The sequence below is a fragment of the Ascaphus truei genome, chromosome 3 (genome assembly GCF_040206685.1).
Source record: "Ascaphus truei isolate aAscTru1 chromosome 3, aAscTru1.hap1, whole genome shotgun sequence".
Classification (NCBI taxonomy): Eukaryota; Metazoa; Chordata; class Amphibia; order Anura; family Ascaphidae; genus Ascaphus; species Ascaphus truei.
In genome coordinates this window covers 166,734,075-166,752,473 of record NC_134485.1, presented here as the reverse complement: position 1 = coordinate 166,752,473, position 18,399 = coordinate 166,734,075, and the positions used below count along the sequence as shown (strand labels likewise).

Below are 18,399 nucleotides of genomic sequence, written 5' to 3'. Positions count from 1 at the left end.
CCCCTGCTTACATACAGACTACGAATACTCTTACAGGACTAAGTCCCAGGCTCTTGTTGGTTTATTTATATCCCTTCCTCAGCCCTGGGGGTCTGCCTCCTGATTTGAGACAAGACCATCACATTTTGCTCGGCCAAACATGGACCCCGCTGAGGTAGCGCGAGCCGTATCTCTTCAAGGGAAAGTACATGGAGATCATGAGATCATTTCTTCTTGAAGTTTGACATACCAGTAAGAGAGCGCCCAGGCACCTTTTCCTTCAGATCATGAGACATGCCTCGCCCAGCAAAACCAACAGCAGTCACTCATTTCTAGCTGGCTTCAGGACATTATCACCTGGCTGGATGCATTCTAGGTGGGTTCTACCCCAGCGCCGCCATTGCTGGCAGTATTTCCAGCGCTAGCTCTGTCATCTCCCTATGCCAAGGAAACCACGGATTCCGAAGCCTCTTCGTTATGGAGGGGACACTATGACGTACAGAGGATTTTTGAATCAGTGTTCCATCCAGTTCGAACTCCAGCCCTCCATGTTCTGCACCCATTGCTCCAGGGTAGCATACGTAATTTCCCTACTAACAGATGAGGCTTTGGCCTGGGCCTCCCCTCTCTGACTTTTTGAAGCTCCCGATCGCAGGTCCTCTGCTTCTGTTACGCTCCTACAAATCCGGCAAGGAACCCGCACTGTGGGCCAGTACACCATTGAATTCCGTACCCTTGCTGCAGAGACAGGCTGGAACAATGAAGCTCTGCTGGCAGCATTTTGGCAAGGGCTCTCTGAGCATTTAAAGAATGGACTGACCTGCCAGGACACCCCTAAAGATCTGGAGGAATTGATTGCTCTCCGAATGCAAGAATGGCATACCGAGCGAGACCGTCCTTCAAAAACTCCAATAATTCGGCCTGTTCCCCAATTCAATACTCCTCTACCTCCCCACTTCAATACTCCAGCACCTCTCCAAGATGAGGAACCGATGCAATTAGGTGATACCAAATTACCGGAGCAGGAGAGAACTAGGAGACATGAAAGGGGGTCGTGCCTATATTGTGGGCTCAAAGGTCATCTTGCCCTTAATTGTCCTAAATCAGGGAAACTCCAGTGCCCAGTGAAGATAGAGGAATATTCTCTGAGCATTTCTTCTATTCCTTCTCCACCCCAACCTGCACAGCTCCTCCTGACGATTTCGCTCTCCTGGGGACCAGCCTCCATCTTCCCTCAGGCTTTTGTGGACTCAGGAGCCGCAGGGAATTTCATTGATCACGCATTTCTGGAACTCCACTCCATTCCCATCTGCACTAGGGAGACCCCGGTAGTGGTAGTGGCCATTGATGGAAGACCTCTGAAACATGGGACCATCACCCTCAAAACTAAGCCTTTTCTGGTGTCGCTGGAGACACTCCACAAGGAGAGACTTTAATTCTATGTCATTTGCTCTCCCTTCACTCAAGTGGTCCTTGGCCTTCCCTTGTTGCGGCACCATTACCCCAAGATAGATTGGGCGACCAGTCAAGTGACAGCCTTGGGTCAACATTGCCATGAATCTGGTCTGTCTAGGTCGTGCACCATTTCTGGGGTTTGACCACCCACTGAGACTTCTTCGTCATGCCCTCCAGTTTTTTACCAAGAGTTTGCCGATGCATTAGACAAAAAACAGGCAGAGGAGTTACCGCCACACCAATCTCACGTTTGTACCATTAATCTGCTCTCAGGGGCCATACCCCCCCCCCTCAAGGCCGCACTTACCCCCGCTCTCCCTGTAACTACAAATCCATATCTTTTAGAACCAACCTCCCATGCTTCTTAACTGCCATCCACTCCCTGAAACCCTCGCAGTACTTTCATCAAGTGAGGCCCCTATAAACTTTATATGTTTCCTAAATAGAATTTCGATAAACAATACGAACCGGCGCCTTACACTGGCGACACACTTTATTCGAGCTTGGCTAGTCCCACGAATTCGGGTATACCCGGGTGTATTGAGGTTTGTGACTGTTTTCTGCCCGAGTGCATTGAGTTATTTTCCAAGCAGGGATTGAAGCATTTTATTCCCGCTGGCTGCAATACTGCACAGTATATATATATATACTGCATTACAATTCATGAATTTATGCCATCTGGTAGACACGCGAAGCATTGCAGCCTATTAAATCCTAATCATTATCATTTAACAGATCAGCCGCCCATCAGCCAGGCATGAACCCAGGCTGGGAAGGCAAATGCAACGGGGCTTGTCAGAGGTGAGGAGTGGCGCATTCCAGGTATCTGCCAGGTACATACTGGGTATTTGCTCGAATAAAGTGTGTCGGTGCAGTACAAGTCCATGTGAATGTCTTTTTAAAAGTCCAATTGGGAGGAAGGATCCAAGAGACTCTTCTAGTCCTGTACTTCCAATTACCTTGATAAATCCACGGCCCCCCTGCTCGGGAGCTGCAGCGTTCGCGCCCCCCCTCTCCAATGACTCGGGTCGAATGACGTTGCGGGTTATGTGACGTCACGTGACTCCGCCGCGTCATTTGGCGCGCATTGCAATAGTGATGCGTGATGCCACATGACCCCGCTGCGTCATTTTATACCGCGTTGCCATGTCTACGCGTTGACGAAGACCCGTCAGAGAGCAGGTAAGTGAGTTACATAGGCCTCACACCTTCCATGGCATTTAATTTAAATGCTGTGGGGAAGAGCACGGGGCATCTGTAACCGTCCGTGCCCCCCCTAGTAATTCTCCTGTCCCCCCAACTTTGCGCACAGCAGACTTTTTTAGCTTACATTGTGAATAATACACAGTTTGTTTGTTTCCATATAATGAAGCTTAGTGAATCTAGACCTAGGCAGATTGCACCAGATCAACATCTTTTCAAGGAGCGCTGTTAAAATATTTGTTAGATATATTCCAAATCAGCTAAAAAAAAGTCTCCTAAACATAGTGTCGCCCTTATGTACGTTATTCCTAGCTCATCAGGGAGTGTTTTTCTTTGACTTGAGAAAATACACTAATATTTATTTTTTGAAGCAGGCTCCTAATTTAAAGGTTACTGAAATCTGGATAATAGAAACTAGAAATGTTGCTTATAAACGAAGGGATAAATTCAATATTGAACATATTATCTACTTATTGTATTGCTAATACTTCTCTTTAGCTACACTATATTTCCATTAGTGCACTTTATGGCAGGTGATGTCATTATAAATGTCTGTAATGGAAAGTATCATTGTGACAAAGTTGAGGATCAGTGGCTGAAAAACACGTTAATTTAGATTTTTTTCAACATATGTCCTGAAAATTTTAGTAACATGTCTCTCTGTCCTTGTCTCCTATTTTTTTTGATTTTCCTGTGATTTATTGTATCTGTTATCACAGTCCCCATACATTTAATTATAATCTGTGCATCATGTAACTTTTGACACTCCCCGAATCATAAACTGATGCACATAGCATAGAAACTGGAGTAAAGTCTCTGACAGATGTGGCCGTGTCACCGCTGCCGGGACATTTGGGCGATGCATCTATGGTTAGATGTCCCCTAACCATATTAAGCTTAATCTCTTACCCTGAAAACCTTACCCGTTAATCACTTACCCTAATAACCCCAACTTTAGCTCCGTACCCTGAAAACCTTACCCGTTAACCTCTTACCCAGTTACTCTAAAATCCCTAACTTTAAGTACCCCTTAGCCCCTAATCCTTATCTCCTACTTTGGGCAGAAGTGGCCAGTGGCTAAACAACCGTGGCCAAGTGTCCCTCGGCGGCTGAACGTCTTTGACAAAACACTGGCACTGGCACTGGCAACATCCTGGCCACTTTCACACTTTGGACCTCTGAGTCTTTTCATTCCCGGCACTCCACTAGACTTACAGTCTCCCACTGGACAGTGGGTCTTTGAAGTGTAGGAAAGAAAATACCCTCAGCTCATTTATCCCTGGCATATTTACATGCCAAAAGGATTTTTCCCAGGCTCAAAGAAAAAAAAAAAAAAAAAAAAAAAACTGTTCCTGCCTGTACATTTTAAACTTACAGTATTAGACACTTTATTAAAACAATATGTTCTGGGTGTACCACAACTGTAATTTTTATATGTGTGTGAGTGGTTCATTTATTTAGACTTGCACACCAAAAATTAGAGTGCTAGCTCTCTGCGCTTCCAAGTTAGCCCGCTTAATTGAAGGGAAGCCAAGTTCACCTACTTCTCACGTCAATTGACCCACTTCCCACAGCAATAGACTTTCCGCCTTTCAAGTTACGGGAGCTAACATGGTACGGATAAATTTTATCGGTAAACCACTTCAAATCTAACCGCAAGTCACTTATTCAATTGATTTGCAGTTACAAAGTCGAATGCTTGGAAATGGATACCCATACTTCAAACAGACCTCCCAGCGACAGCCACGCTTATTCAAACAGCGCTGGCTTCGGCACTCACAATGCCATCTTGTGCCTCAAAAAAATATAGCACACTTGGCATGTATTTATATTACTGCAGGCACGGAGCAGCCTGCAAAATGGTGATAAAAGGCTGGGACCAGGGCAAATACATTAGTGTCATGCATATACTTTTAACCCCTTCACTCCCACTACGAGATGGTGTTAATCAGTCGGGTATAATACCATTATTAATGGCCTGATTAATCCCACTCTCGCCACAGTGACCCCCACGAGTGCCGGGGTTTTCTTAAAAATCGGTGCTTTATTCAATTTGCACGTAGAGCAGAAAAAGGCAGCGCACTGCCAAAAAACTCAGGAGGAGGCTCACTTGTACGATAAAAAGTTTATTCCATAAGGGGATCACACATCACCCCTAAACAGCTTCAAAAACCACTACACCAACGTGTTTCGGGCCGTGTGCCCTTTATCAACGTGTAAACTTGTAAAAAACATGTAAATCCCATTGATCTGCTTCCAGGTACTACGCCACCCAGAGGAACCTCTTCTCTGTCGTCTATGCCCGAAACCAAGGCAATGAAGGAATATATTGCAGAGAATTTACAGAAAGTATTTATACGCAAGTCCACCTCTCCTGCTGGTGCTGGGTTTTTCTTTGTGAAGAAGGACGGAGCCTAACGCCCTTGCATAGACTACCAGGGACTCAACAAAATCAAAGTTAAAAAAAAAAAATTTTAATTAAAAAAAAAAAATCGCTATCCACTTCCCCTCATTTTTGAACTTTTTGATCAATTACAAGGAGCTAATATTTTCTCTAAATTGGATTTAAGAGGTGCCTACAATCTTGTCAGGATCTCTGTCAGAGCGACGAATGAAAACTGCTTTCAACACCAGAGTTTGACATTAAGAGTACCTGGTCATGCCTTTTGGTCTGTGCAATGCCCAAGCCGTGTTTCAAGATTTCGTCAACGAAGTTTAGAGATCTTCTCAACTCCTTTGTAATCATTTATCTCGATGACATCTTAATTTTTTCCAAATCCATAAAAGAACACGTTAACCATGTGAAACAAGTACTCCTTCGCTAACGCAAGAACAGACTTTTTGCCAAACTCGAGAAATGTCATGGTCATCAAACTTCTACCATTTTTCTTGGATATATCATTTCCGACACCGGCCTCACCATGGATCCCACCAAGGTCAAAGCAGTCCTGGATTGGCCACAACCACCACTCTCAAAGAAGTGCAGCAATTTCTTGGATTCTCAAATTATTATCGCAGGTTCATCCAAAAAAAATCTTCTTTAGTGGCTCTGCTTATGGAATTAACCAAGAAAGGAGCGGACCCTGCTTCCTGGCCAACTGCTGCACTTCAGTCTTTTGCACTTCTCAAGCAGGCATTCGTGTCCTCCCCTGTTCTTACTCATCCTGATCCTAAACTTCCTTTTACTCTTGAAGTTGATGCCTCTGACGTTGGAGTAGATGCTGTTCTGTCCCAGAGGAAGAATCCCCTGTCCAGGTTGCATCCTTGTGCTTTCTTTAAAAAAAAAAAAAAAATTCCTCTGGCTGAATGCAACTACGATATCGGGAATCGGGAACTCCTGGCCATGAAATTAGCTCTCGAAGAATGGAGACATCTTTTGGAAGGTACTGAAGATCCAATAACTATCCTGACGGACCACAAGAATTTGTTATACATTGAGGGAGCACGTAAAGCCAGATGGTCGCTATTCTTCTCTAGATTTAACTTTATAATTTCCTATCTCACTGGATCCAAGAATGTTAAAGCTGACGCCTTATCTCGTCAATTCTCTCTGACTTTTCATCCAGAGGATCAGCAAAAGTCCATCCTCTCCTAAATGTATCCTTTCGGCCACTTCTTTCGGAGCACTCAAAGACATTGTTCACCAACAAAGTCACTCCTTCTGGCATCTCACCACCTCAGGACCGCCTCTTCACTTCTTCTCTGCACCGTAAGAAAGTCCTCGAGTTGAGCCATTCTTCCAATTTTGCAGGACATCCTGGCACCAAGAGTTCTCGCACTTTTTGGTGGTCTGGGATGCAAAAGGACGTAAATAATTTCGTAGCTGCGTGTCCCAGGACTAAAACGCCAAGAATCCTTCCCTCTGGTCTTCAACCTCTGCCTGTTCCTGACCAGCCATGGACACTTGTCCATGGATTTCATTCTTGACTAATCTATCTCCAAGTGTATGAACATGATTCTTGTGGTAGTGAACCGATTCTCAAAACAGTCTCACTTTATACCCCTCAAGGGTCTCCCCAATTCTCCTAAACTAGCTGATATTTTCATCAGGGAGATCTTCCGCCTACATGGAGTACCTATGGTAATAGTATCAGACAGATGCTTTCAGTTCATTTCCCGTTTCTGGTGCTCGTTTTGCCTCCAATTGGGGATCGCTCTTCATTTCTCCTCGGGATACCACCCGCAAACTAATGGTCAGACAGAGAGGACCAATCAGTCTCTTGAACAATATTTACGCTGTTTTGTGTCCGACTCCCAAGACGACTGGGCTGAACTCTTAGCCTGGGCAGAATTCGCCCACAACAACGCACGTAGTGGTGCGACCCTGGAGTCTCCCTTCTTCGTTAATTACGGATTCAATTTGTCTAATCTTCTTCTCACTCTACCTTCTTCAGGAGTCTCAGCGGCAGATAACAGGATCATAGAATTGCAAGACCTTTGGAAAAAGATTAAGGTCAATATCAGGCAAGCAGTCAATAGGCAGATCGCTACCATAGACCTTCTCTGGACCTCAAACCTGGTGACAAAGTCTGGCTGTCATCCAGGAATATCAGGCTGAAGGTCCCTTTTATGAAATTTGAACCCAGTTTTCTTGGACCCTTCTCTGACTCAGAGAGGATCAATCCGGTTGCGTATCGACTCGCTCTCCCTCCTTCCATGAATATTCCCTCTGTGTTTCATGTTTCACTTCTCAATCCCGTGGTCCAGAACAAGTACTCGGTTCCTGTTCCTTCTACTTCTCCTCATATGGTCCAAGGCCAACCCGAGTATGAGATACAGTATATTCTGGATTCCAAGATCTCCAGAGGATCACTGCATTATCTGGTGCATTGGAGAGGTTTAGGCCTGGAGGAAAGGTCCTGGATTCCGAGTCATCGGGTTCACGCAGCCAGACTGGTTCGTCTCTTCCACACGAAATTTCCGGACAAGCCATCGAGGAGTCGCCCGGAGATCGCTCCTAGAGGGGGGGGGGGGTACTGTGAGGATTCACCATCCTGGCGGTCAGAGACTGTCTCCTCACCTCAAACCTGCTGCTGTGATGGACACTAGAGAAACACAGTCTCATGTCCCTGCTGCACGCGCATCTTGCGGTCTGTCTGCCCCTCGGCAGGTTCTATCTCTGCCCTGGCACTCGACGGTTGCGCTCATCCAGCCTCCCCCCTGAATCATGCCCCAGTCTCCGCCCCGGTGACGGACAGGACCGGCATGGGAGTGACTTGCGCACCTAACTCCGCCCCCTGACCTCCGTGACACGCGCGGGTCGGCACGCTCAGCCTTGCCTCCCTTCTTGATCAGGCTGCATCATAGGGCATACCTGTGCTCACCAGCAGCCTATAGGATTCGGTTTCCTGGTCCCGCCCTGGCTCTTCATTGGAGGATCTCCCTTTATATACCCTCTTGCTCCAGACTCTCATTACTGGCATAGTCTTGTGTGACGCAGTGCCTTGCTGCATTCAGTTCCTGCTACCTTGTCTTGTCTTGCCTTGTCAGTTGATCCTGCTGTTGCCTGACCCTGCTACTCACCTTGGCCTCCTCAACTCTCCTGATCCGGCTACGAATGACCATCCTCCTGACTCCAGTCCTGACCTTGGCTAGTACCCCGACGATCCGCTACTCTCCAACCCTGAACTTGGCCATGTACCCTGACGATCCGCTACTCTCCTCTCCTGATATAGCAAGTACCCTCTACTACTCTCACATCTATACTCCTGACCTGGCTTGCACGTCCAACATACATCCTAGGCACGCCCGCGTGGCTGTGGATTGGCGTTACTCAATTCCCTACCTCAGCACTGCGGTCGCGCTTCGTTTGTGGTGAGCTACGCGTTACACCGTGCAATGCTCAGAGAAATTGCAAAAAAAAAAAAAAACAAGAGTTACATCTCAGACTCTACAGGCCTCATGAGATTTCTGCCTTTGACTCCAAGCCTGTTTCTTTAGAGCCCCCCCACAGCATTTGGCTCTCCTTTTGCTGTTTCTCAATCTACCACTTCAGAGATCAGCCTTTCTGTCTCTGATTCCTTTGCAAATTCTCAGTTCCCTGCTACTGCATCCCAGGATTTTCCAGCAGTTCCTGAGTTAATTTGTGAAAGTTCCAAAGCTCCTGATGAAAAAACATGTTTTCCTCCCTCTGCCTCCCCTGTAGTAAGTGATTTATCTGTCACTAAAACTCCTGCTGTAAGAGGTGTTTTTCCTGATGTCCCCGCATGGTTAAATGCACCTAGCTCTGTTTCTAAGGTTCCTGCCATGAAGATCCCCCCAGGTTCTGTTATGCCTATTGTTGTTCCACAATTATTCACTTCAGAGACAAGCGCAACTTCCTCTGATTCTACTGACGCATCTACTCTGGCCCTTGCTGTTTCACAGATATCCACTTCGGAGGCTAGCACAATGCCTTCTGACTCAATCAAAATACCTAGTTTGGCTCTTGCTGCTTCTCAAATACTCAGTGACTGTTCTGCACATCCTGTTATAACCATGGATGAGCCTAAGATTCCCACAGTAGAGCATCACCCCTCCCTCCCTATTTTCCCCATAGTACCCCATGCAACCTCTGAATCCGGGATTTCCACTCCTCAGACAATGCTGTGTCTCACTGACTGTTCTGCACGTCCTGTTATACCCATGGATGATCCTAAGATCCTCACAGTAAAGCATCACCCTTCCCTCCCTATCCCCCCCTCAGTACCTCATATTACCTCTGAATCTGGGATTCCCACTCCTCAGGCAATACTGTTTCCCAGTGACTCCTTCACAGTATTTGAGGTACCCGCTACAGACAGCATGACTGCGACTGCGAAGTTAGGATTATCCCTCATGGAACTTTCTGTACTATCTCATGTGTTCTCTCTGGATTTCACGTTGTCATCGTCAAAGACTGCAACGCTCCTATTGGACTTCCTTGCCTTGCCGAAGGTGCCCGTCCCTGCTTCTTGTGCTCTCACTCTGGGCACGGGCATGCTTCTCTCTGCTTTTTCCTTCGTGCCTACTGCGTTCTATGTGGATGCCCAGACTTTGGACCTGATGTTCTCTAAACCTCACCTACCTAGGGGTGCTGACCCCTATTGATTGCAGTGCCACTGCTTTTCCGTTTGAAAAAAGCGCTCATTGACAAACGCCCTCGGCGCAGTTCTACAACGATACCCAGAGGGTTCAGAAATAATTCCATGTCGCCCAGACCTCTGTGGGATCCTATCTCTGCTCGTCCGGAGGTATCGCGTGAAGCGGGGGGGGAGGGGGGGTAATGTCAGGAATTTGCCCCTGGGTTTGGCTGGAGCCCATCCATCCGGAGCTTTGCAGGTTCCAGACAAACTATTCCCTGCTTCTGCAATCATCTGCCTCTTGCTGCCTCCTGTGCAGCTCTGGCCTGATTGGCCTCCTGTGCTGTTTAGTGACTGCCCCGCCCTCAGGAAGTTGCTGGACATAGACTTTGCAATCCTAGTTGCAAGTAACTGTGCTTGTCATAGACCCTGTGTTTGGCCTGCTAGGCCTCCTTGTGCCTTGTATCCTGTGCCCTAGTCTACTGCTGACTAGGGCTTCTTGCATAGTAGCCTCGGCGCTGCTTCCTTGTTCCTGGCAGACTTTGCCTTCGGCGCGCTGAAGCGGCTACACTGGTTTCCCCAGCGTTTCCTGTGGCGTGTCTGCACCTCTGGTTCCTGCTTCCTCCAAGTGGAGTTTACTCCTGGCCTTTTCCTGATGCACTGCAGCACCTTCGCTGAAGCATCTCTGCTGCAGTGGCTTCTCTCAAGATTCTAGCCTCCTATGCTGAAGTACCTTCACCCAAGATTTCCTGTTGATGACCTCGGCTTGTTTCCTCGACCACCTCTCCTGTGCCGCTTGCCTTGACCCCTGTCTGGATAACGTTAACCCTACTTTCTCCAATCCTGACCTGGCTATGTCTGACTATGGAATCCGGACCTGACTCCGTGGCCTAAGGTCGGTGCTTATACATCCCCACCTCAGCCCCGCGGTCCAGTACCAGTTTGTGGCAAGCACGTACGTTACAGAACTGAAGCAACGTTGTACAGAAGAGTGGGCCAAAATTCCTCCACAATGATGTGAGAGAGTGATAAAGTCATACAGAAAACGATTACTTCAAGTTATTGCTGGTAAAGGTGGTTCTACAAGCTATTGAATCATAACGGTATACTTAGTTTTTCACACATGGCTTCTCCATTTTGGCTTTATTTTTGTTAAATAAATCATGACACGGTGTAATATGTCATGTGTTTTTGTTCATCTGAGGTTGCATTTACCTAATTTTTAGACCTGCTAAGGAACTGATGATTGTTATTGTGTCCTGATATGTAAAACCATAGAATTCAAAAAGGGTGTACTTTCTTTTTCACACAACTGTAGCTGTTGAAAGCAGTTCTCAGTGATATATTTGCATTAATTGGCTAATCGTCTCACTTTCTTATATATGTTTAAACAAAGTATATTTGATGGCATCTAGAACTTTCAACTAGCGCTTAGGCGTGAAACGCGTTGGTAGGGAGACGCCTTCGCTAGCTTGTCTTCATGACCAATAAATCAACTTAATTTTTTATAGAATATGCATTCTCTATTTTTTACTTTACTTGTTTCCATAAGTAGTGCTCTGTTTTTTCATAATTTTGCATTCAACTCTACAACGGAAGCACACCCAGGATCTTTAGAGCAAGGGATTTTCGTTTTGGATGCTGCATTTCACTAGTGAGTCCGTGTGATAACACTATCCCATTCAACAGTCTTAAGGTATGATTGAAGTGATTATATATGCTACGGTTTCTGGACTATCTATGTGATAAACCTCCGCACTTACCGTTTGGGAGGTTACCAGACGAGTATGCTACCCTACCTACCTAATCATTTATTCATGCTCTACATGTCAAGATCTGCGATATGGGAACATTGTTCTTTTGAAGCATTTAATGCTATGTCTGTTTTGGTCTTTAGCACCACACATATTGGTTCTCTCTGATACTTGTTGCAGCCTGAAAGATTGCATGTTTCAGCTGTTCTACTCTCAAAAAAAAGAAGATACAGTAATGCACTAACTTGGTCTACGCTTTGAATTACTTTTAAAAGTGTTGCAACACTCCTTTACTGATATCTAGATTTTCTTCAGATTTGGAATGAATCTGATTAATTAGGCTTGCATCCACTAGCTATACAGGTATATGAATGTTTGCTATACTTGTCCAGCTGTGGATTTTTTGCTATCATATCCAGTAAACTTTTCCATGTTTGTGACCTGAGACCCAAAAAGGCAAAGCTTGATTTATATCTATCCACACCTTTACCAGACCTTTTCTCCCAAACATGCCCAAATCCACTTTTATTTCTCTAGTCTACTTCACAACTATCCCCATTAATCTTCTTATCAACTACTTATTAGCTTAACTCTACACACTAATTCCCATCTTTGGGATACTTCTGTTCCGTTTTCTAGAGCTGATAGTGGGGAAGGTAACCACAATCAGAACATACTGTATAAGAAAGACATGCTCTTCAGTTTGTGTGAATTTCCGATACCCAAAAGGCTAAATATGCAAGGCACTGAATCATTTCAATTAGACTGTATTCTTCTATCGATTTACCTCAAAGACATTTCTCTTTAACGTTATTTTACAATACCAACAACCCATGTGTTACTATGTATTGGTTGGCAATAAAAAATTATCTTCAATAGAATTCCCTTAAATAAATATATGGTGCAAGCAGCACTAGTTTTGCTATAAGGATACTTTAATAAACATTTCCCTATGTGTCAAGGCAAATAAAGAAATGTTGCTGTTATTACATATGCCCCAGCGAGTTTAAGGCAAAAGTGGAACAATTCTAGGTCAAAATAATTGCACCGTATGTATCAAATAAATCCTGTTAAATTTCAATTAGTTTTTTTTCCTTTGATACATGTGGTGCAGATTTCTTGCCCCACTTTTGCTTTGATACATATGCCCCACTGAATCTCTTGATTGTGTCAATGATTCAATGGGGCAATAGATGTAGCAGACAATACTGCACCCATTAACGCAATGTATTGCGTTAAAGCTGGCATGATAAATAACAGTAGTGCTATTAAAAGTAATGGTTAAGGAAATAACCAACCAATTATTTAACGTGTTTCTTTGTACATTAATGGGGTAATAGTGTATGTTACATCTGAATGTACTGTATCCGAGCTGCAAAACTGGGGTAAAACTGAAATAACAAAAAACTGTATCATATTTATTAAAGAGAAAAATCCTGGTTCCTATGAGACCTTTATATTTGATAAATCTAGTGGGAGGCTTTTTTGTTTTGTTTCGGATTTTCAGCTGGGAAACATGATACATAACTACCATGTATGGCAGAACTGGTGCCATTTTGATGCGAAAAAATGCACGAGATGTATCAAAGAACATAATCCTATTCCTTTTAATTCCATTTAATACATAATGGTGCAGAATTTGCCCCAGAAGTGCACCATTTTTGCTTTGATACATCGTGGGCGATTTATCAAAGCCTCATAACTGGGGCGGAAAAACTGCACCAAAAAACATAACCAATTCTACATCAAATGTAAAAAAACAAGAGTAACATGAACAAAACAAATGATGTGCTTCAGTGTGCTTTTTTTCAGTTATTGATAGAGACAACATTTTCCTCAAGAGAAATGTATGACTAGGAATATATTTCCCTGCTTCAAAACAATTGCAGAAAAACAGCACAGGGTTTAAAAAACAACTAAAACTAGATTGTAGGCAACAGGATATTTTTTTGCACCACTATTGCCACAGTTGTGCAGCCTGTAAACTGACAAGTTTTCCATAGTGGTCATGAACTTAGAAGAATATTTTTTTGCTGAGAAGACAAAGTACAGTAATTAACCAAAAAAATCTAAAGCATTTTCAAAGATAACGCAGAGACAGAGCTATGACATACATATGCAAGATAATCAGGGCTCCAGTAAGCTCATGGCCTCCCTGCCAATATTTTCTGTGTAACATTTCGACTTCAAGTTTTAAATAAGTGATTCACATTTTTTTTTACTGCCTTAACCCCCCCCCCCAAAAAAAAATTGAGACTAAATAGTGACATGTATCGATTTGGGATTTTTAATGTAGGGACGTTACTTTCTCTTTGTCACTCTGTTTTATGGGCTTATTGAATAAGACCCAACGTGGAAATTGACTTGAATGGAGCAATCGGCTGCTACTTTATTAAATCTCAGTGAGTAACGACACTGACTGGCACTGAGAGTTTGAGGCAGGGGAACCTGGTTCATTTCCCAGTGTCGGCTCCTTGTGACATTGGGCAAGTCACTTTATCTCCCTGTGCCTCAGGCACCAAAAACATAGATTGTAAACTCCACGGGGAAGGGACATGTGCCTGCAAAATGTCTTTGTGAAGCGCTACGTAAAAATAGCAGCGCTATACAATAACATGCTATTATTAAGTTGTATGTTTACTTGAATTTTTGCCTTCAAAATAAATAGTAAAAGTATTTTTTGTTTAAATGTTATAAACATTGTAACATTGTAAATGGAAGGTGGGGGGGTTATTTACCTTATTTCACCCTTAACTAGACCACTATTAATGGTTTATTATAATAATAATAATAATAATAATAATAACAACAATAATATGCATATATCATTAGATTAATTCCATGAAGATGTTTTAAGAGGGAAAATGGACATCTATGATCCTAAAAATGTACAACTTATCAATGGACTTTCAAATGGGTCATTTTTCAAAATGTCCTGGCTGCAAACCTGGGGAAACACTGGTGCAAAATATAACACCTGATTTATATATAATTTTTTTTTTAAAAAGTTGTTTTAAATTGAATATTTTCCTTAGTTGTATTTGATACTGTTTGGCATCACTTTTTTAGAAATACAAATGTAAGAAATAGACTCAAAGTTGTTGCTTGTTGAGTGAAACCACGTAGATTTTGACAGCTGCATATACATGTTGCTAACTGCATACATCCCAATCTAACTACTCTCCAGGCCACTGCAAATATAGAATATCTAACACACCCAGTTATTAAACAAATGTCCGGACTGAGGAAACAATGCTGTTTGTTGACAGTTGCATATCAATGTATTCGTTAGATACAAAGTTAGTAACATAGTAAATGTACACTATCATCATGATAAAAAATACGAAAGATGATTACACTGAAAACAACAATCAATATGATTGTTTCCCCATTGGAATACTGGCATTGCAATAGAATACTGACATGTAAACAAATGAGAAAGGGTGACAGACCTGAGATGCCCCCGCCGATCACAATAACGTCATATTGGTTGCTCATGGCTTCGCCTTCACTTTCTCTCCACTGCCTTTGCCTTTGGACAACTAAAGTAAGTAAAGGTGGCGGAGTTCTCTCTGCGGGCAGATATAGCCACTTTTAAGCTACAGATGGAAAGGACAGCCCTTCCATACACAGCTCCTCCTTAAATCACTCCCCCAGACTGCAGCTTCTAGTTCCCTGCATTGGGTCTGCTTCCCCACTCGCATTGCACAGAGGTCGGGCTGGCAACCATCATACTACAGCGATTGGCTGTCCCTGTCCATTGAAGAGTACTGTATGTGGAAGCGTTAAAGCCCAGCCTCCTGGAAAGTTTCTTGTATAAACACATTTTTTTGCTGTGGTGTAATCCCCGTCTTCCATAGGAACACACAGTGGGGGCAAATCTATTCAACCTTTAGACTGGTTGAGATGAACTCCACTCCTCCCCTTAATTTGTGAACTGATGCTACCGTTCAGTATATGAGCCCTGCAGCTCAGTGAAGTTGTAGCAGTTTATAAAACAGTTGTTTACTGATTTTTCTTCCCACGCCTTGTCTGTGCAGACAGCAAAGTGATGCTGTTGCTGACGCTTACACAGACAAAGGCTGTGTGAGTGGAGGAGGGATGTGTGAGGACTACTGATGGGGGGCGGGGAGTGCATTGGGGGGTGACTGGCTGCATTTCTCCTTACCAAGGTAGCCGTTCCTCTTTGCCTAAAAACGGGTCAACATATACGCGATAATCAAGTGGATTATTTCCAAAATGTGTGCGTCAAATATTTATTATATTAATTCGTCATAGACCACTGTCATTAGAATATATACATATAACCAGTGGATCCTCTTCAACTTGTGTGTCAAAAATAATGTATCGTGTGCGATCTTTTATATTTACTAGATTAAGTACTGCATGAGTAATTCTATTATAAATTATTAATAGCACATTGATTGAATCATAAAACAAATATTGTTATTTAAGTACCAAATTGGCGATTTAGATTTTTAACTATTGTTTTTGATCATTTTAATTTTTAGAGGTATCTTTTCTGTTTAGGTTGTTAATAAGTTGTTTTAGGTTCCTGTGAGTGAATCTAGTTAACACCCTGGCCGATTTATAAAGGGTTGTTAACTTATTTAATTAGGGTTTGGCACAATTTCCCCTGTTATATAATCTATAGTGTGGCAGACAGATTACCTGTGCTTAATTAAAAAAAAAAAATATATATATATATATATGTAACGGTATTTCTGAACCGGCCTGACCCACCCAATCTCACATTGGCCCCTGTGGTCTAACCGGCCCCCATTACAGTGTGGTAGTGTCTGGTGGTGCACCTGTTGGCAACAGGACTCCTGAGTCTCCCGCATGATGGTGTGTGGGGAGTACCCGTCCAGACAGGCAGCTGAGGTAGTGTGCTGAGTCTCACCTAGTTCCAGTGCAGCGCCTCCACCTCATCAGGGTCCCTGCGTCCGCAAGGGGATGATCCTGTTGAGGAACTCCTCCGTGGTGCTCCTCTCTGTACATTCACTCCACACATGTACACGAGAGGGTTTGTGAATGAGAACATCTTTATTGGTTGATGTGGGCTAGCTGCCCCTCGCAGTATAGTCTTAGCCACTCATTCTGCCGTCAGTGCCTCCCTTTAAAAGGTGTATCTTCTCCTTAATTAGGGATTCCCTATCCCCGCAGGGATCACGCCCTGTGCCAGGTCCCTGGACACAGTCTCCTCTCAGTTACTATAACATAACTAGAACTCTTATTAACTCAGGCTAGTACTTGAACTTGAACTGGATGCAGATCTCTGACAGAACTAACTTTAGACTCAGTGCTGTGCCTTATGTACACTCTGGAAGCTGACACACCTCTGACATCACTAACCATGGAGTCAGAGCATGTGACTACTCCCATCCATACACAGGGCACCCCACCAGGGTATGAGGGCAAACCTCCATAATTACTGCTGGCATGCCCACAACTTACCAGGCCTTACTGTCAGCAGGAGAGATGACTGTAGCCATTTTACATGCCGCTATATTCTCCCCCTGGTGAATCCCATCGTCCTCGCTGGGACCTAAATTTGTATACCCTTTTTCCAGGAAGCACTGAAATACAACACATAATTAGGTTAACTTCACATTTTCATGGTATATAACAAAATGACTACAGTACATTCCGCCAAGCCCGCCCCGACCAGCAGCCACGAACCCGCGTAATGTATTAGTACCCCCTAAAAATAGTGATTCGGGTCAGGTTTCTTGAACTCTCTTCCGCCCATGTCTATGACCGTGACGTGATAGTGCCTAGGCAGTCCCCTCTCAGGCCTATATGCCACCCTGTGCTTATAAATGTTTCTGCCAATGCCCCATACACGCACTAAGTGCTCTTTGCGCTCCTCGGCCTTCTTCCCTATCACGGAACTCCCTCTTCCTACTAAGTGCATTTCAATGGCCTCCCTAAGCCACCTATCCCGGTTGTCCTCTATCTCATCCATGAGAGGCTCAGGGACATACGGGTACTCCAACCCGTGGGAAGATTTATACCGAGCCATTATGGTTCTCTCGGCCCTACTTATCCTAGTCAGGTCAGCCTTACCTGCCCTCCCAGGCAACACCCATGATAGGGGCTCATCAGGGTCCACGGGGTCTGATAGGATGCCAAGGCCCATGGGTTCTATCTCCCTATTCTCGATCTGCAGCCACCGCTCCTGCAACTCTCTGTCCCTCTGTTCAGGTGTGAATTCTCCCACAGCCCACCAGTAATCCACTACATCTTCTCGCCGGATGAGGAACCGAGTGCGGTCCATCCAGGCGGAGTACCCTTCGAATAGTGGGGCCCACCAACGGTTCTCTCTGAATCTATTTGATCTCCCTGACTCCCTATCATCATCTATAGAAAATATCCCCGATGACCGTGCCGATCGTGGTAGAGACCACCTGGAAGACCCCGGGGCCTTTATCCCTGGCTCGGATGCTGTCGTGACCACTCTCAATTCTCCCCCTCCCCGAGAATCACCCTCCGTAGCGCCACTGCGCTGTCTTTCCCCAGTCCGTCTCCCTTCTCCCCCTGATGATATGTCCACAGATTCCAAACTAGGCGGGGAACCCGGGGACCGTGTGATTGGGGCAGGGGTTTTAGCTAGGGCGGGGGATTGGGCGGATGGGCAAGAAATTGGACCCCACGGGGTTACGACCCGTTCCTGGCTGTCCGTAGACTGGTCCAATGAGGATATCTCACCCTCCTCAGTCCTTGGATCGCCCATCCAACTCCTGGGCCTTGTAGGTGATCGGGGACCTTCCCCCGATCGCCGAAGCGTCGCTGCATTCTTCCTCGGGGTTCCGCTGTCGCCACCGGAAGTGATGTCCTCCCCGGAACCGGAAACACCGTCATCGCGGGTTGGACCCCCATTCGGGATCTCTTCTTCAATGACGACATCCGGGAGCTCCGCCGTCGTCCTCACCGGAAGTGATGCCGTCTCTCCACGTGCGCCTGCG

At 44.8% G+C, this 18,399-nt stretch overlaps 1 protein-coding gene across 1 annotated transcript in view; it reads right to left on the bottom strand.

Annotated features, from left to right (window-relative positions):
* Positions 1-15,108, bottom strand: part of LOC142489262 (amine oxidase [flavin-containing] A-like) — a 182,786-nt gene extending 167,678 nt beyond the window's left edge. Inside the window, exon 1 of the mRNA XM_075589722.1 lies at positions 14,884-15,108. Coding sequence (XP_075445837.1) covers positions 14,884-14,929 — 46 coding nt within the window. The 5' untranslated portion in view covers positions 14,930-15,108. The remainder of the gene's footprint in view (positions 1-14,883) is intronic.
* Between the last annotated feature and the right edge of the window lie 3,291 nt (positions 15,109-18,399).